This window comes from Anopheles moucheti, chromosome 2 (assembly GCF_943734755.1).
Source record: "Anopheles moucheti chromosome 2, idAnoMoucSN_F20_07, whole genome shotgun sequence".
NCBI classification, from domain to species: Eukaryota; Metazoa; Arthropoda; class Insecta; order Diptera; family Culicidae; genus Anopheles; species Anopheles moucheti.
Window position 1 is genome coordinate 13,236,718 of NC_069140.1, and position 19,999 is coordinate 13,256,716.

Here is a 19,999-nt window from a genome sequence, read left to right on the forward strand (position 1 = left end):
TTGGTACGGAAAGATCCATAAAAGTTCGTGCTCTGATGCACTAATTAATAAACAAATTGTTTTGAGCCTTCTGTCTCCAACAAAAAGTTTAAAGCCATTTGGCAAAAAATCCTAATATATGTTACGAAGAGTCTCAAACATTCCGGACGCATTCAATTCTGGTTCGGTTTGCATGGTTTGCTGTTGACAAATTGTTAACCGTAACCAAAGTTTTAATACATGTGTTGTAACATATACAGCGGAACAGCGTCTATTGGGTGTCAAAATAAATGCAACTGATGCAATTTCCATGAACACAATAGCACTATTATGCAGGTTTGTTGTCATTTCCAGTGTTGCTATAATTTAATTTTTCTATAGATTATTCTTTTTTCCCTTTCTACACACTCTAATTGATGATGCAAGATGATATTATGATGATATTGCCTTATTACTCTATTAGAATCTTGCAATTGTATGTTTTTAAGAGGTTGGGAATGAATTCTTATAAACATTTTAAGCAAATAAAAAATTAATAATGAATTTCTAATCGTTGCGGACCTAGGAAGACCTTCAGCATGTCTAAATCACATCGGAAATCATACATTCAAACAATATCGAGTGATATAGTCGATTTGTACACGAATCTGTGGCTTATTTTCATTCCTGTAATTGATTTATTTTCAATTCGATTATTTTTTCCTCTACTCGATTTCTCAAAAATTTATACACTAACTTTGTTGTTTGTGCAAATTGCAAAAGCTTTTAGTCTCCACACTGAAACAAACACAAATGGACTTGTGTTGTCCAGTACAAAAATTTAGTTCTGTGTAGAAAACGTTTGCAATCGTATCACAGAATGTCTTATTTATTCACCAGTCATAAAATTGGTCTTACTCACTTACTTTATTGGGACTTACCAAGCTAATTTTTAACAAACATTGCTCAGAACTTGTTTGTTAGAATCAACCTCGTGCAGGAGCAGCTGTAACGGCGAAGAAAGTTGAATTTTATTATTGAAAGCGTCTTATTGTTCAAATGCTTATCAACATCAACAATAAGCAATTGATTATGTGCTGCAACGTGCTAAGTAAAATTATTTTAACAAATTTAGTATATTTTCATGAAAACGCTCAAACCTCCACACGGAAGTAGAAAGAAAACTTCATTGGATTGCATTGTATCACCTTTTCCATGGTAATTGAATTAAACTTTGTTTGTTTTCCTCTAATGCAAACTACAGCAAACCATCCCCTTAACTCCACCGGAAGTTTTAATCGAGAGCGCTATGGAACTTTCCTCCGATGGCAATGCAATGCAGTGTGACAACACGTCCGGTGACATGCTTTTCAACCGTAAGTTGGAATGAAGTTCGCGCTACCTGCTGTTACTAATGCCTATTCTCGCTTATCGATCACAGTTGGTGACGAGGACGACAGTGGCGTATTGTTCAGCTCGATCAATCCACTGATCGGTGGCCAAAGACCGCTGAACGATCCGATCGCGCGTCCACTCACGATCCAGACGGATTCCATCCTTCCGGCTACGAACGGTAGTGGCGTACAGGGTAACGGTGCCCAGCGCTTCCGTGCCTCCGGGGAATTATTCAACACATCTTCAGCTACCTCAAACCAGCCAGCGGCAGCAACAGGCGCATCCACGATGGACGAATTTTCGATGATCGTTTCTCCCAGCTTGCTGACACCGACCGATATGGAAATATGGCGCGCCATCCAGCAGGGTCAGCTCGATCCGAAAAAGATTCCATCACCGTCCGTGTACGGTGCTGCGGCTGGCGGACACATTCCGAAGTCGCTGACCAGCACACCGACCGCACACCTATCGGCCGAGCTGCTCGGTGGCGATTCTTCCGAGGTCAATCTGCTTGCCGCACTGGGCGGTGAGCTGGACAGCTTGGACGGACTTGGAGCAACCCACGGTGGCCGTATCGGTGCGTTCCGGACGATTGCCGCAAACGATGACGGTGGGCTACACCAGGGGATGCTGATTTGATTACTGGAGACCCTTTAAGTTCGTTCGTTTGTATCGGTGTTTTAAAGCATTTCTTTCGTACGGTTTTCAGTTTTGCATTCATTATTTTACCATAATTTCGTAATCCATGCATACTTTTCAAATGGGAAATATTTTTGATTGTTTCTATGTTTTGTTTCGTTTACATATTTAAGGAAAGTTAAGTGCAAGAGTGTTGTCAATATCTCAAAAAAGTGCGTTCTTATCAGATCGGGTGAAAAAAATCGATCGCTAATTTGTGGATTCTGCAAATTGCTAAAAACAAAACAAAAAAACAAACTCAACTTCAACAAGGTTTCAGAGAATGCAAAATAGAGCTTACAGAAACGGCACATAATGAGTATCCTAATGAGTTGATGCGTACAAATATATTAGGACGAACGAAGGTGTTCGTTTTATGTGTGTCTTCTGCTACATCAATGAATTGGTTGAACTACCCAGTTGGTCAATTTTCTAACCATTTCTTTTGTTTGTTCGCTACCATCCTCATAATGCCAGTAAACAATGTAATACGAAGAAAAGTACAAGAATAGCTGAACGCTTCACGAAATAAATCCAACTAGCTCAGTAAGAAGATTACGTTTTGTCGATGGCAATTAATATTTGCCACAAAGATAGAACAAATGTGACATATAAATGTCGTGTATTTGTAGCGACCTGCAAAGGAAAGGACAGACGACAGTGAACAAGAGTACAATTTTATATCGATGTAGTAAGAACTATTGAAATAGGAAACCCCCTTCATGTAACGTGTAGTAGTTACCTCTATGTCCAACTTCAACAACCTAACATTTAGTGCCCCAGGAAGGACATTTAAACATTCAAAAACCTTGAATTACTGACGTTTGTGCTTTTTTTGCATTTCGTACAAACATTTTCTACTGACTTACTCTATACAAATGCACAAAACCAATTGTGCAAAAGAAACAAACATTTATTACAAATACGAAACAACAACCTTGTGCGGCGGTTTAGCTATAGACAGAGGAAGAAAGAGAGTATGTAGTAGATAAGATGGTGGCAGACAAAATATGTTAGATTATTATGTTAGCACGTGTTTGTCACAGGTTTCCGTACGCAAATGTACTTCAATTATTCATTCAATTTTTTGCTCTACTCTTTAAAATACGGATGAACGATCGGTCTATATGTAAATGATTTCTTTTCTATCCATATGCACACCGCTACTATTTGTTAAATGGAACTATTGCAATGGTATCATATGTATTAGCACTATTTAGAAATAAAGAGCAGATAAAATGTAGCTGCTTTTACTTATAGCTTTAATTTAAGTTTACATATCAAGTGGAACATTATGATATGTATGATCGTTTAGTGATGACCACAAAGAAATTCGCGGGTTGCTACTAATGCGGACAAAGTTTAAGCTGATCTTCTCCATTTGCTTTAGGGGGAAAGCTTGGTGTATTCTGTTCTACTTCAGTTGGAGAGCTCACTTGGGAGCTATTTCAACAGGGTCTTTGCTTTTTTACAACTTACCAGCACACTACCGATTGTTTTCCTGTGTTGTCTAACATTTGGGTTGCTGAAATGATGTAAGGACTTGACTTGACTTGAAATTCCTTACATAATGGTTCTAATTTCTTTCTAACTAACGCGTCCAACCTCAAGGAAAACACAAATAGAATAAAATCCAAATATTACATTTATCAAAATAATTGGGAGTTTAATATTCCTATCTATAGTGCTGCATTTGCAATGAAGGCAGTGCGCGAGGTAGCTCTATTCCTTCACATCGCCTATTCCATCCGGATTGATAGCGAATGTGGCTTCCCCTTCCGCCAAACACGGCGAGTCGTATATTTTACAGATTCTTGATTCACCCCGACCTTTCCGGAGGTACAGGCGGGTGGTAGACGCGTGCGCTATGATGTTACCGCCAATCGGTTTCTTCGGATCCGGATTAAACATGGCTGCACCGTCCACCTGTGCTACGACTTGATTCGTAATCAGAACCGCTACCCCAAACTCGTCCGCCAGTCGTAGCAACATGCGCAAAAACTTCGCCAAATGTGTCTGCCGAGCTGCGAGCTCTCCTCGGCCACTGTAATCTGTCCGGTACAGGCTGGTTGCGCTGTCCACTATGATGAGCGCGTATCTCGATTCCGCCATCATGGCCGACGCTACCATTAGCAGATGCATCTGGTGGTCGGTGTTGTACGCTCTCGCATACGCCACATTGTCCAGGACGTCCGCACCGACCAGTTTGTACCGTTCGGCCGTAGCTAGCAGTCGCTCCGGTCGAAACGTTCCCTCCGTATCGATGTACAAACATTTGCCTTCGCCTCCGTTCTGGCTAACCGGCAACTGGCACGTCACGGCCAGCGTGTGGCATAGCTGTGTTTTACCGGTCCGAAACTCGCCGAACATCTCCGTGATGCTACCGGTCTCAATGCCTCCACCGAGCAGTTTGTCCAACTCCTTTGATCCCGTTGTTAACTGAATAATTTCCGACCGTTTCTGATGGTATTCGGTCGCTGTCGTAAAACCCATCGGTACGTGTTTCGTTGCTTCCTGGAGTATTTTGTCTGCCTTCGCCTCGGAAATGCCCTTGATCGCAAGCAGTTGCTTCTTTGGCGCATATGCAACAGCTTCCACGGTGTGAAATCCTGCTTCCGCAAGCTTTTTAATATCCCCGTTAGTGATGCCATTGCCCTACGAAAATCGAACCAATTGAGCAATTACAATCGTTCTGTAAAGCGTACAAATTAGTTCAACCACAAACCTCCAGCTTCCCGATCAACAGTGGTCCATAATCTTCCTCTTCCTCCACTGTAGAAGCAGACTGTAGCGATTTTTCCATTTGGGCCATTTTTGGTGCCTGAGTGAGGAAACAATTCCGGCAGTAGTATTGTTTACTGTCCTTCGTATTTGTTTTGGCGATTTGGCGCACTTCGAGCCGACTGCTTTGACACTTGTTATAATTGTCCCACAGAAAGATACGAATGCTTCCTGGTGATAACTTCACACAATATCACTCTCCACTAAAGTAATTCGAATTAGAATCGCGCAACTTCGCCACAATTTGTTCAAATGTTTGAAAATCAAACTATAATGCACGCACAAACGTCGTACATGTTTTTACGCGAATTAGCCAACTTTGACACATGCATTGACAACTGACTCCGGCCGAAACTGTAAACAAATGCATTTATTGTGTTTTCTTTGTTTAAAAATATGGAAAACTGGTTGATTTTATGGTTGTTGGTTGATTGGTTGTTTCGATGTTGTCTAATTGATTATCACCCTGTTCATGTTGATAATTTAACCTAAATCATGAGCTTCTTCGGTCCGCGTGCTTGTTTGTCATCCACGCTTTCGTTAAAGTAAATCCGCGTTGCAATTGGCGTACGCTCGCCTTGGTATGGCAACACTGCCAAATGACAAGCAAAAAGAACGACGAAGAAAGACGAAAATATTCGCTTGGGGTTGACGTTTGCGTTTGGGTCGTTTTTGGCACCAATCGAAAAAGTGTTTGCATCCGCGTCCGTGACCGTAAACCATTGTAGCTGGCTGCGAAATCGGTTGTATCTGCATTGGCATTCGCCACCGGGAAGCACTCCACCGTGTCCGCAATAATCGAGCAAGTGAACACCGTCGTCCGAACGCTATCCGAGAGTGTGCGCCGATACGCGGTCGGTGGCCGTCGCACAGTTGGAATGTCCGAGGAGCGCCCTGCCATCGCTGCGACGCCTGCCCCTCCGCATCATGCGTCCATGTTGCAGTGCATCGGTGGTGGAAGTGTCGATACGGACGGCGACCACACGGGGACGCTGGTAACGGCCGCAGCAGCTGCCACTGCGGCTGCCGTTGCGGCCGCCTCGTCCACCGTACCGGCCGCCGCTTCCGCCATCGCAGGCGCATCCATCGCCCTGACAGAGCCTGCGTCGGATCCGACCATTACACCGCTGGGTCCATCGCCACCGGGCTCGATTGTGAACGGTATCGCTGGGCCCGATCCGGCCGGATTGCCCGAATTTCTGCCGCTAGATGATAACGAAGACGATGGGGACGAGTCGATTAGCATCGAGCGGATACGCCAGTATCTGTCCGACAAGCTTGGTTTCTACACGGCTGATCGGTTCGACAACAAGGACGGATCCGGTGGCGCCGCAAGTCGGAGCGTGTTAGAAACAGTCGATATCGACGGTGTGTTGAAACATTGGAAAAATGGAGGCTTTAAAAAGATCGTCACCATGGTCGGTGCCGGAATATCAACCTGTGAGTGTGCACCTGCGTCTGTCCAACCTTTATTATCATAACATTTACAATGGAAATGGTTTTGTTTATATTTCAGCCGCCGGTATACCGGACTTTCGCTCTCCGGATACGGGACTGTACAACAACTTGATGAAGTACAATCTGCCGTACCCGCAGGCCATATTTGAGCTGGAATATCTTTACCAAAATCCGAAACCATTCTTTACACTGGCCAAGGAACTGTATCCCGGCACGTTCAAACCAACACCGTCACACTATTTCGTCCGGCTGCTTGAACAGAAAGGTTTGTTGGTGCGCCACTATACACAAAACATCGACACGTTGGAACGCATCGCCGGCATTAGCGAGGAAAAGATCGTCGAAGCACACGGAACGTTCTACACCAACCACTGTCTCCAGTGCAAGACGGCCTACAGTTTGGAGTTCGTGAAGGGTAAATATAAAAATCAGAATTCCTAATCCTCTTCAGGATAGGGCTTTTAGATCACGATATAGGCCAGGATTAAACCCATGTTATTTTACTGGCGAGTTGAGAGAGTTGATCTCTAGCGCATTACTAAAACCATTGAAGGTCCTAATATGCATTCTTGATTTCTTCCCAATTTTATATCCCCAGAGATAATATTCACCGACGAAGTACCAACCTGCCCTTGCGGTGGCGTCATCAAACCGGACATAGTGTTTTTCGGCGAAGGTTTACCGGAGCGGTTTCACATGCTGCCCCACCAGGACTTTGCCGATTGTGATCTTCTTATTATAATGGGAACGTCCCTTACCGTGCAACCGTTTGCTTCCCTGGTGGAGTACGCCAATGATGATTGTGTCCGGTTGTTAATTAACCGGGACAAGGTCGGGTGCAGTAATTTCGGGTTCCTGCGCTCAATGATGTTCGGCGAAGGGTTGTGCTTCGATCTGCCCGGCAATAGGCGTGACGTTGCCTGGACGGGCAACTGCGACGACGGGTGTTTCTTTTTAGCCGACCAACTTGGCTGGGGTGTAAGTAGTGCCGGGACAGTTTTTTTTTTTTTCGCGCCTTCCATCCATTACCTGTGACCATTGATTTTCTTTGTAGGATGAATTGCGGAAGTTGGTCGAAACGGAACACGCAAAGATTAAACCGATTCGACCACTGGCAACGAACCCGGTCGTTCCAATCGTAGATGGAACGGATGCAGTTGTTGATATGGAACCAACACCGATCGTGGACGTCCACCATCAGCAACCCCACACGATCCTAAACGATGATCATTGTCTGGTGGACGATAGCGAATGTCTGCTGCCAGAGGATGAACACTTTAACGATATTGCCGATGGTCTTTCAGCACAGGGCGGCGGTCCGGTGTGTGCTGGTGGCGGCGAGGAAAGTGTCCAGGCAATGGCTACCGATCCGCATCACGATCCACACGATGAACCGTCTGTTCATGAGCATCTGCAGCATAATCATCATCATCATCATCACCATCACCCTCTTTCTCATGAACCGCAGCACGAGAAAATGGACGAGCATCATGACGACGAGGAGGTAGTGGTAGAGCAGCATCCGAAGACGACCTTGTCGTTGGAAGACAAAACTTAAGACTCCAACACAACACACCACACAAATGGGTAAGAACAATTTAATCGATTGCATAAAAATATGTTTAAACAAAGCCAGAAAAGTTACGACGCGACGGCGGGACGCTTCCACAATTTTACCACAGAGCGAAGCAGGTGTACACGGTTAAAAAAACAGAACGAATCCCTCTTTTAACTAATTCCAATTCCGATTATATACTAGTTAAGTTAATCACAATCACCTCGACCTTGGCTGCACACCTCCTCAGAGCTATTTTATTATAAAAAAACAGACACACAAAGTTGCACAAACACAAGTCTCTTCTTTTAATTGCTTGCTTGTACGCCGGACTGTTTTCTTTCTACTACTTATGTCCCTTCGCACTGACGGACAGGGCTGTATTGGAAATAGTGAATTGTGGAAGAAAGAGAGAGAGAAAGATACAGAAGGAATATCGATTAATTTTAGACAAGAACAGTCGTTACTTTTCAAGAAATCCGTAAGACATCGATCTCCGGGAACGCAACTTGTATAGTGATAAGTTGGACATGAACCAAACTCTTTTTCCCGATTGTTCATCTCAACGGTGCAATTATCAAAACATTGTGGATGTAAGGGACGATCATCTCGCAACAACATGTGTCCCATTCATTTTCACGATCAACGATCGTACCCATATGTTTGCAGAAGATGCAACAGAAAAAGCTTCTTCAATGTGTGTAATTATTGTTTCCATGATCTTCTTCCCAGTGGAAGTGGCTTTGAAAGAATCGCAAAACAAACGACACAACAAATAATAAGAAATTAACGGAAATTAACATTCACAAACACACAAACAAACAAACAAACAAAATCGATAAGTTGAATAGTGTAGGAATAATATATTTTTAACTTTCGCATCCTAGCAGAATGAGCAAACACTAGCAAGATAGTTGGATTTCGGCGCCGTTGGCTTGCAAACATGAGGGGTCACTCAGGACGTTAGTGCTGTTGCAGGTTTGGTATTCTACAACAGTTATGGTGTGCAAAAATTACCACCATAATCGCTATTCGCTAACGAATGATAAGCCAAACAGCGAAAGAATATAAAATGCATTATATTGCATAATTTCTGCTAGAAAAAAAGAAACAAAAGTGCGATCCGTGGTGAGGATCGACCACAAGACCAGAGCGAAGGGACGGTGCAAACAAACTAAAGCTGTGCGGAGTCGGAAAGGAGAAACAAACATTACACGGAGAACATTGTACAGTCATTGCCCGAGTTACGCGAATATTACGTGCCGGAGAAACTGGCGCTACTCAAGTTTCCGCATAAATCAAATTTTGGATTAAGTACAATGGGATTGAATACTAATTTTCCCCCACTTTATCATTTACTTTAACCTCTTTTCAATACCTCCCCATAGTCCCCGCAGTACGCCATACACGATATACGCGACTTTTTGAAAAAATGACAGTTCATAAAGGTGATTCTGCGAACCTCAGTCCTCGAAATTTGAAATTCAATGAGAGAGCATATATAATGGAAAGTTTGTTGATTATTTAGAATGAAAAATAAGCTTTTTCATCTTAATTCAACGTCTGACCCCTTCAACGAAATACGCGATACGCGAAAACTCGATATACGCCAAAGCGTTCGGTCCCAACCAATAGCGTGACGCGGGGAGCTGTTGTACTTTAATTTACTGCAGAATTTACTGTTTATTTTTTTAGAACCACGTAACTCGAGTAAAGACTGTTCTGCGGATATATGAATATTAAAAATACACCCACACACAGAGAAACAGACAAAACATAAAAGAATGGTTTATTATTTCTAATGCAGCAAAAGCGCGCGCGGTCTAATTTATGACGCAAATATTTGTAATAAACCCGGGGCTAATATAAATTCTACGACAAAACTTACCTTGCGGTTGTGTGTGTGATTTGATACACTACTGCTATGCGATACTATATGATGACGAATTACTATTAAATCACAAGAAAGAAATATGCTTCTAAAAGGCAGATAAATTGATAACATGCTTCATCACTTTCCAGTCGTTGAAATCTCCGCACATTTTACTTGGACCTTTTCTACTATTGCATTGCATACCATCAAACCCGTGAACGCGATCGTCAGCGTAAGTGAGAAGGATACAATGGGATGTCTCCCTCATCTCTCGCCCAAACTTTCTTCCATTGCCTGCTACGAAATTCCATACAAAACCAACCGTTTTCAGATTTCCGACACCAAGAGAGCATGTTTTGTCAAGAGGTGACATCTTCAGCGTGGAATAAATTTGCCTATCCATATTACATTGCACACTATCAAACCCGTGAGGCGATCGCTAGTTTAAACTAGGCGTGGCATAAATTTGCCCATCCGTATTGCATTGCATACTATCAAACCCGTGAGAGCGATCGCTATGGTAAGGAAGGTGGGTGAAACGGCATCCTCGCCAAAACTTTCCGTCGGCGCTACGAAATTCCATACAAAACCGGCTGTTTTCAGATTTGCGACACCAAGAGAGCATCCAAAACAAGAGGTAACATTGTGTCCCAGCAGCGTGCATATAGCTGAGCCGCTCTCGCTTGTTATCATTGGGCGTGAGAGAAGAGTATCCACCACGTTGGATTGTATTGCAGGGTTTTTGGGGACTTTTTTCGACATGTTCAGCGTGATGTTTTTTGGTTCGTTTGGAATCTCATATAATTGACTCGTTCAGCAAGCTATTTTTGGCAGCAACAACATTTGACGGTCACTCGATAGCTCTACCGAACTTGTCAACGCATATTATAGCATAGATTAGCTTTTCCCGTACAAAACAACACCGAGTACGACTTGTCAATACGGCGACGCCAACCCTGCATCGCTTCAAGGGGAAAAATCCCCTCTCTCATTCGCGCGGTAGTGAGCTCGGCTTTAGCATCGGCTGCCGATCTCGCTCACACCATTCGAGCGATTCGATCGCCATGTTGTGGCTCTGTGTAGCGTGTATGAGATCTGTATCCACAGTTTTCTCAGGCGAGTGGAGCTGTTAGGTTTTCGGCGCGATCGTCGTGTGGTTTTGTGTTGCGTGTGTATGGGCAACACCCACATTTTGCTCTCGCGAGTAGTGCTGTTTGGTGTACGGTACGATCCCCCGCTGTGTGGCTATGTGTAGCGTGTGTATGGACAACTGAGATAATATCCACATTTTACTCAGGCGTCTTGTGTGGTTTTGTGTAGCGTGTGTATGGACAACTGAGAACTGTAGCGGGTTTGTTTTGGTTCTAGTTTTAGCAAAAATTGTTCCGATATAATTATCACAAAGTTTGTATGGTTGCCTTCAACATCCTGAGGTGTCGCGCCGATAAAGAACGAGTTTGAGTACACTGCATACTTCTCTTGCGTAGCTGTGTAACCGGGCCGATATAGCTAGTCAAAATCGCACAATTGGCACAACATTTTTCGGATTTGGGATTTTCTTTTGATCCGCTGCTCTAAATTAGAACCAAAACAATCCCGCTGTTGATCACAAATGGATGGACAAATTCCATACACACGCTACACAAAACCACACAAGACGCCTGAGTAAAATGTGGATATTATCTCAGTCGTCCATACACACGCTACACATAGCCACACAGGGGGGGATCGTACCGTACACCAAACAGCACTACTCGCGAGAGCAAAATGTGGGTGTTGCCCACACACACGCAGCACACAACCACACGACGATCGCGCCGTAGACCAAACAGTTCCACTCGCCTGAGTAAAATGTGGATACAGATTTCATACACGCTACACAGAGCCACAACATGGCGATCGAATCGCTCGAATGGTGTGAGCGAGATCGGCAGCCGATGCTAAAGCCGAGCTCACTACCGCGCGAATGAGAGAGGGGATTTTTCCCCTTGAAGCGATGCAGGGTTGGCGTCGCCGTATTGACAAGTCGTACTCGGTGTTGTTTTGTTCGGGAAAAGCTAAACTATGCTATGCTTTGCGTTGACAAGTTCGGTAGAGCTATCGAGTGACCGTCAAATGTTGTTGCTGCCAAAGATAACTTGCTGAACGAGTCAATTATATGAAATACCAAACGAACCAAAAAACATCACGCTGAACATGTCGAAAAAAGTCCCCAAAAACCCTGCAATACAATCCAACGTGGTGGATACTCTTCTCTCACGCCCAATGATAACACGCGAGAGCGGCTCAGCTATATGCACGCTGCTGGGACACAATGTTACCTCTTGTTTTGGATGCTCTCTTGGTGTCGCAAATCTGAAAACGGTTGGTTTTGTATGGAATTTCGTAGCGCCGACGGAAAGTTTTGGCGAGGATGCCGTTTCACCCACCTTCCTTACCGTAGCGATCGCTCTCACGGGTTTGATAGTATGCAATGCAATACGGATGGGCAAATTTATGCCACGCCTAGTTTAAACTAGCGATCGCTTCACGGGTTTGATAGTATGCAATGCAATACGGATAGGCAAATTTATTGCACGCTGAAGATGTCACCTCTTGACAAAACATGCTCTCTTGGTGTCGCAAATCTGAAAACGGTTGGTTTTGTATGGAATTTCGTAGCAGGCGATGGAAAGTTTGGGCGAGAGATGAGGGATGAGATTCATCCCATTGAATCCTTCTCACTTGCGCTGGTGATCGCTCTCACGGGTTTGATGGTATGCAATGCAACAGGGATGGGCAAATTTATTCCACTCTTCTAACTCAGTTTTTGCGAGTAAATTTGAATACAATTTTTATATTTACATTTTATTTTACGAATGATCCCCGAACGATTCATTACGAATACACGAATGATAACTTGTTTCAAATGTTGTTATTTTTTTCTTTTTGATATTATAATATGTGTGATATAAAAACATTTATAGAATTTTGCATAATAGTTATAGTAACATTAGTAGTTTATTGAACAGAAAAACATTGACGGATAATATTTGTGTATCGTCGCGTTTGCTTTTTAAATAGCACCCAATTTGTGCGCAGTTACCTAATAGCTTCTTCCGAACAGTGTGTAGAACTTGGCCGCACGTCCACAAGCCGGATGTACGCACTGGTCCACCTTCGGATCGATCGTGGCCGGTTGCTCGAACGGGATGCACAGCGATTTGGCACCCATCGCCGGTGCACCAGCTTCCGCCTCCGCATCGTCACGCGCACTCTCCGCCTTGATGCGATCCTCGCAAGCAATCTCACCACAGAACGGTGCCATAATGATGTTCTTCGACTCGAGGTACTGCAAAAACTCGGCCCACTGCTTCGTAACCTTCGTGTGCTCGTGCAGGTCACGTTCCGCTCGTTCGTACATGCTCGCGTGGATGGTTTCGAGCAGCTTCGGCATTTCCACCGTCGTCTGGCCACGTTTTATCATCTGCTTTGCACCGTTGTCTCGTCGCACCGCCACAAACTGATCGTTCTGCAAATCCTTAAATCCTAGCTCGATGCGCACCGGAACGCCCTTCAGCTCCCAGTGGTTGTACTTCCAACCCGGTGAGTAATTATCACGATAATCACCCTCACAGCGAATACCGGCCTTCACGATGGTTTGTTCCAGCTCGCGACAACTGTCATACAGCCGGCGACGATCGTCGTCCGTCGTGGTTGCCGTAATGCCGCACGGCACGATCACAACCTGAACGCAGGCTACGCGAGGCGGTAACACCAGACCTTGGTTGTCCGCGTGCACCATGATCATTACACCGATCGTGCGCGTCGTTATACCCCACGAGTTCTGGAACACGTACTCCTTTTCTTTTGTTTCCGGATGCTCGTACACGATGTCGAACATGCGCGAAAAGTTTTGACCCAGATGGTGGCTGGTGGCGCCCTGAATGGCACGCCCGGACGCCGAGATGTAGGCCTCCACCGTGGTCGTGTAGTCACCACCGGCAAACTTTTCCTTCTCCGTCTTCCTTCCCTTTACCACCGGTATGGCTAGCAGGTCGGTGTACACCTTCGCGTACAGGTCCAGTATCGTTAGGACCTCCTCGTCCGCTTCCTGCTTCATCGCGAACGCCGTGTGGCCTTCCTGCCACAAGAATTCACGCGTGCGCAGGAACGGTTGGGGATGCTTGAATTCCCAGCGCTAAAACGAAACGGAAAAGAGCAGCAGTTTGGGGATCAGTAGAGACAACAACCACCACAAGCAGCGATACTCACCACAACATTGTTCCACTGGTTCAAGCGGATCGGGAGATCACGATACGATTGGATCCACTTGGCGTACGCCGGATACATGACCGTTTCGGACGTTGGACGAACCGCGATCGGTTCTGCCAGTTCCGAATCGCCGCTCTTCGTCACCCAAGCAACTTCCGGCGCAAAGTCCGCAATGTGCGTCTTTTCACGCTCGAGGGCAGCCCGTGAAACGAAGATCGGGAAGTAACACTCCTTCACGCCGAGCTTGGTAATTTCCGCATCGAACCAGTTCCGGATCGCTTTCCAGATGGCGAACGACCAGTGGCGCAGAATGTAACAGCCGGAAACATCGTAGTACTCGATCATTTCGCCCTTCGTAATGACCTGCGAGTACCAGTCGGGCAGATTTTCTTCCTTTGTCGCTTCTAGCCCAAGACGCGTTTGTTTCTTCGGTCCTGTTCCATCGTCTTTGCCCGCCTTTTGCTCTGGTTTAGGCTTTTGTTGCTCCAGTTTCGGTTTGGACTCCTTTTTCGCACTGGCTGGCTTTGATTGCTGACGCCCAGCAGCAGCATTACCACCGGCAGGAACATAATCCGTACCGGTAAGCTTCTTGTATTCCGCTTTCAGTTCCAACAGCACCTTAACGGCCGCATCGATTTCAGCCTTGGCCGCACCACTACCTTTCAGCGATCGCACCGTATCGCCCTGCTTGGTAATCTTCTCCACAAGCACTTCCTGCTCCGTGCCACTAGCCGGACACATGTTCTCCTTATCTTGCTTAGCGTTCGGCACCGATGTTACTGCGGTAACTGTCGCTCCCGGCTTCCAATCCTTGCCCGTCAACGTCTTGTAGTCTGCCTTCAGCTTTAACAGTGCTGCCACCGCCGCGTCAACGGTCGCTTTGTCAGCCTTGCTACTCTTCAGCGCTCGAACCTTATCACCTTGGGCTGCAATCTGTGCCAACAAATCGGCTTCCCCTCCGGAGCTGGAATTGTTGGATGGATTGGTTTCCTCCTTCTTTCCTGGCGATACACAGCCCGGTTTCCACTCTTGGCCACCCGACGCCTGCTTGTACTGCACCTTTAGTTCGAGTAACGTTTTAACCTGCGCATCAACATCCGCCTTCGGAGCCTTTTTGCCCTTCAAGTCCCGCACAAGATCGCCCTGGGCGATGATCTTCTCGTTGAGCGCTTCTGCAGATTCCCCAACAACAGCGTTACTAACGGTCGGTTGCAATGCACTAGATTGTACGGATGCTACCACCGGTGGAACCACACCCGGTTTCCAGTCACTTCCCGTCACCGTTTTATACTGTGCCTTTAGCTCTAGAAGCGACTTCACCGCAGCATCAATTTCGGGTTTCGTCGCTTTTTTCGCCTTCAAATCACGCACCAAGTTTCCTTGTTCGACGATCTTTGCGTTTATTTCATCGGCTCCACCGCTCGTCGACGTTTGCTGTTGTGGAGCTACCGTACTGGGGGTGGCTGCAACTACTCCCGGTTTCCATTCGCTTCCTGTTGCCGCTTTGTACTGTGACTTCAGCTCAAGCAGTGTCTTAACAGCGGCATCCACTTCGGGTTTGGCGGCTTTTTTCGCCTTCAAATCGCGCACCAAGTTTCCTTGCTCGGCGATCTTTCCGTTCAGTGTAGCGGCCGCATCCGATGGTGCTTGGGACGGTGCAACGCCACTTGCGCCCGGTTTCCAATCACTGCCCGTTTGTGCTTTGTATTGTGCCTTCAGATCGAGCAATACTTTCACTGCCGCGTCAACATCCGCCTTGGGTGCTTTGTCCGCTTTGAGCTTCCGAACCTTTTCGCCCTGCTGGTTGATGGAATCGTTGAGGGCGGACACGTCGGAGGATCCACGACTGGCACTGGTCGATTGTTTGGCAACCGCTTGCTTCGTCTTCTTGCTCTGCATAAAGAAAGGGGCAAGGGAAAGAAAAAAAAAACCTAGTGAGTAAATATCGGGTTTCGTTTGGTTTTCACTCCTTCGCAAACTTAACACACTTTTGCTAAAACCGTGACACCGTGGCAACCCTGCCTAAAATTAGTCTCTTGCGCCGGTGTATTGCTGATAAGATATTTCAAACGCGATTTGAACGCAAGCCGAGAACGATTCAGCGCAACAAACGCCAACTCTCTGCACCGTACAACGTGTCACACACGATGGCACGATCCCCTTTCCTTCCTTTCTTGCCATCCGCTCAAGAAGCGAAAGTACAGCAAAGCAAGCATTGCTCGCAGCAAAAAGGGGAGCGCAACAAGCATAACGCGCGAACCAACAACCTCCCTCTTTTCATAGGGCAATTATCGGTGCGCTTGCTTTGATGATACATTCGCGCTCGCGCTAGCAGTGCGTGGTATCGACACCACACCACTACACCCAAAGAAAGCATCAAAACATTCGTGGCACGACGTGGATGTGGAGTAAAGTAAAACAAATCGAAAGCATCCAAGCAGGCATGCCGTTTGAGCAAGAAAACTCTTTTCCGTTTTTTAAAACAATCACACATCAATTAGGAAATTATTTAGGAAAATCCTGACACCTAAGCAGAAGATTTCACTTTCCGAGGTGACTAACAACACACTCATTTTAATTAAAATCATTTCTGTTTCAAATAATTAGGAATGAGATAATTAGCGGCGGTTAGCAACTAACTTTCTGAAGTATCACGGGTTTTAAAAGAGCGAGTTAACATGTTCAGCGCATGGTTGCATCGAAACATGGTTGATGTGCTATACATCAAGTATGCTTTGACACGGCGCTGAACGTGTTAACCTTCAAGTAGGCAACCGGATACCCGGGTATTTTTTTCAACTTTAAACTGCAATTACTTTTGATTCATTGCTTGTATTGACCTGAAAATTTCTGTAGCCTCCCAACTTTTTATTTCCGATTTTTTGGTGCATAAATTGTAATTTTCAACAAGCAGTAAGTATTTTATTTTGATTTATTTTAAACTTTACTACGTAAGTTGGCAACCAGCATACCCGGGTATTCCATACATTTTGTATGGAGAATGACGTTTCTCTTCTTCTTCTTCTTCAAATTCAATCGATTTAAAATTTGAAATGGATCGTTAGATTAATCATAACATAGAACAACATAATTAATGAATGAAATAGATTTTAGATACACACAAGCAACAAAATGTCTAGAATAAATGAATAAATTGTAAATAAATACATTACATAAAATTAAAAGTATAAAGACAATGGTTATGCTGAATAAGCGAAAATGTAAACAATGGATTGTAATACAACGCATTTCCTATTACTTGTTTCTTTTTTGTATTACAATATGTGCGATATAAAAAAATGTATATAATATTGCATTATAGTTCTATATTCATTTAACGTTCCGATTTTCACAGATTTGCAAGAATATAAATGTATAGGAAGCATTGTTTACCTACGAAAACCGTTAATTGTATACGTCAAAACGTATGGAATACCCGGGTATGCCGGTTGCCAACTTACGTGTGTAAATTTGGTTGACAACTCTACGGTTAAAGAGTTAACTCCTTGTTATAACTCACTTACTCTGATTTAATTCGCTCCACTGCTCTGCATTGCTGCATTGCTTACTACACTTTGTTTGAATGGGTTGTTCATTACAAACTTCAACTCACCTCTCCAGCAGCTTCCTTCTTAGGGACGTTTGCAGTCGGGACAGCGGCAACATGGCCGTCAGGAATCGCGAATAGTACAATCGGTGTCTCGGCACCACTAAATTCACTGGCCGGTTGGTACGCCTGATCCACCTTGAAGAAACCGCGACGCTGCAGCTGAATTATATCGCCTTTTCTAAGCCTCTTCAGCTCCGGATCGCCCAACATCGAAACTTCAGTCTGTAACGAAGCAATTAATAAGGTAAGTGAGTGGTTTTAGCCAGTAGTTTATCTACAGTACGTACCCGTGTTTGATGACCGATATAGTTTTTGAAGTCTTCATCCCTTCCCAACACCGGTTTGCTGATGATATGCTCGAAGTACACGCAGTACGTCGGCGTGTACTGAGCCGCCGGTAAATCGCAAAGCCATGTAAGCTTCAGCGTTTTCTTGTAATCCTTATTGTCCAGGTTCGGTGTAGCATCGATCGAAACCGGCACTCCATCGGTACCGCGGTTCACCTTCTGGATCAACAGATTGCCCCAGTTGATGAACGTAGCATTTTCACCCTCCTTAAGCTCCTTTGCGTCGGCCAAATCGATCAGCACACGCGGCCCATAATGGACCGTTTTCATACCAATGTCAGCGTTCTTCGGATGCACGGCCGCTTGCATAGTTCCCGGCTGTACACCCGCGACATGGACCGGGATGCGTCGGTCGCTTTCCAGAGCCGTATAGCGAGGCGCTATCGGATCGATTACCTTCTTGTTGAATGCCCAGATCTTATCCCATTCCATGAACACGACCGATTTGCTCGAACCCTGCGCAATGATGAATTCCCGCAGGCCTTCCACCGTCATGCCGCGCCGTAGAATACCCCGAACGGTCGGGAAGCGGGGATCGTCCCATCCATCGACCAACCCTTCCGCTACGAACCACGTAAGCTTGCGCTTCGAAAGCACCGTGTTGGTCATGTTCAGTCGGCTGTACTCCCAGATGTACGGACGCCGTAATCCCAAAGCTTCGATGAACCAGTAAAACTGCTCGTCCCGGTCGTGGTATTCCATGGTGCGTAACGTGTGCGTAACATCTTCGATCGCATCCACGATTGGGCAGGCAAAATCGTACGTCGGGTACACCTTGTACTGTGTGCCGGTACGTGGATGTGGTTCGTTTTTGCAGCGATAAATCGTCGGATCGCGCATACATCCGTTCGCTGAGCCCATGTCGATTTTGGCCCGCACGCAACACTTCTGTCCCGCTTCCGTACCTTTCACCATTTCGGCCCACATCGCCAAATTGCGTTCCGGAGCGTTGCTGCGGTTTTTCGATTCGACGCGCTCCTCGCGCTCCTTCTTCATCTGTTCCGGTTCCGTGTCGTCCACGTACGCCTTTCCCTCCTTCAGCAAACGCACGCAATAGTCCAGCATCAGATCGAAGTACTGGGATGTGTGCGTGAACAGATCCGGCTTGATCTGCAGCATCTCCAGGTCCTCGAGAATCACCTGCTCAAAGTGTACGTTCTCTTTCGCCGGATTTGTATCGTCGAAACGCATGATCAGCTTGCCCTGGAACGCTTGCTGGTAGTACTGGTTTAGCAGGGCCGCTTTGGCGTGCCCAATGTGCAGATAGCCGGACGCTTCCGGTGGAAACCGTACAATCACCTTGCCCATCTCGGCACCGGGCAAATCGACGAACTTACCCTGTTCGCGCTTACCGCCATCCGCACCTCTATCGGGAGTCGATTCCTTCGCCTTCGCCAACGAAGCAGTCGCCGCTCGCAGCTCATCGGCGTGTTTGCGCAGCGCGTCCTTCGTGTAGGGCTGCGCCAGAATGAGATTGTACCACCGTTGCACATGTACCGGTATGCCGATTTTCTTCAGTTCCTCGTAACGAACGTACAGTTCATTGAACACGGCCAAATCGGCAATGGTGAGATGGTTCGCCACGAGATACGTTAGCGGACCGAGACATTTGTTCAAGTATTTCAGCTCATCCGAAAGGTTCTTCTCCACCGAGAGCGTGTACGTCAGCCAGTGATCGATCTGCGTTCGTTCGATCGGTGTTGCACCGTACAATCGGAACGATGGGGCCACCCTGGCCAACGCTCGCAGCACATCATTGTTGGTGATGCAAGCAAGCGTACGCGTAGAATAAGAAATGGACGTTTCGTTACCCCAGCGCACTTCTATCGGGTACGCTGGACGTAGCAATTCCGCTGCGATGAGCCCACCTGAAAGGAAAATTTCGTCAGCAATCATTCGCTATGAACCTATTTTTACTACCCCACATCGCGAGACCATCCCGACAACTCGTGCACAGTGCTTCTAACTTACCCACCGCCGCATTCGTTTTGCAGCACACAAAGGTTGATACCATCTTGAGTGAAACGCGATAGTCAAGCAGTAAATTAAGTTTATTTTTCCGATTTTTCACAAAACAATTCGACCACCAA

General features: G+C 45.9%; 4 protein-coding genes across 5 annotated transcripts in view; 2 read left to right on the forward strand and 2 right to left on the reverse strand.

Moving 5' to 3' along the window:
* The window catches only part of LOC128299351 (protein similar), a 109,023-nt gene extending 105,770 nt beyond the window's left edge, over window positions 1–3,253 (forward strand). The window contains exons 11-12 of the mRNA XM_053035288.1: window positions 1,223–1,334; window positions 1,400–3,253. Of these exons, the coding sequence (XP_052891248.1) occupies window positions 1,223–1,334; window positions 1,400–1,992 (705 nt within the window). The 3' untranslated portion in view covers window positions 1,993–3,253. The remainder of the gene's footprint in view (window positions 1–1,222; window positions 1,335–1,399) is intronic.
* A 412-nt stretch (window positions 3,254–3,665) lies between these two features.
* On the reverse strand, window positions 3,666–8,543 carry LOC128310294 (DNA repair protein RAD51 homolog A). 2 transcript variants are annotated; one of them, XM_053046899.1, is made up of 3 exons: window positions 8,505–8,543; window positions 4,757–4,798; window positions 3,666–4,686 (listed from the first exon to the last, which is right to left on the reverse strand). In XM_053046899.1, exons 1-3 carry the CDS (start codon window positions 8,541–8,543, stop codon window positions 3,754–3,756), a joined length of 1,014 nt encoding a protein of 337 aa, XP_052902859.1. In that variant the 3' UTR covers window positions 3,666–3,753. The 2 variants fall into 2 exon arrangements, with proteins under 2 accessions (XP_052902859.1, XP_052902858.1); XM_053046898.1 differs by lacking the exon at window positions 8,505–8,543 and having other exon boundaries at window positions 4,757–5,061.
* Window positions 5,486–9,197, forward strand: LOC128310293 (NAD-dependent protein deacetylase sirtuin-2-like). Its single transcript, XM_053046897.1, has 4 exons — window positions 5,486–6,252; window positions 6,329–6,685; window positions 6,869–7,248; window positions 7,325–9,197. Exons 1-4 carry the CDS (start codon window positions 5,691–5,693, stop codon window positions 7,826–7,828), a joined length of 1,803 nt encoding a protein of 600 aa, XP_052902857.1. The 5' UTR covers window positions 5,486–5,690; the 3' UTR covers window positions 7,829–9,197.
* A 3,482-nt stretch (window positions 9,198–12,679) lies between these two features.
* On the reverse strand, window positions 12,680–19,999 carry LOC128309601 (bifunctional glutamate/proline--tRNA ligase). Its single transcript, XM_053046035.1, has 5 exons — window positions 19,881–19,999; window positions 17,850–19,777; window positions 17,566–17,784; window positions 13,953–15,845; window positions 12,680–13,878 (listed from the first exon to the last, which is right to left on the reverse strand). Exons 1-5 carry the CDS (start codon window positions 19,921–19,923, stop codon window positions 12,784–12,786), a joined length of 5,178 nt encoding a protein of 1,725 aa, XP_052901995.1. The 5' UTR covers window positions 19,924–19,999; the 3' UTR covers window positions 12,680–12,783.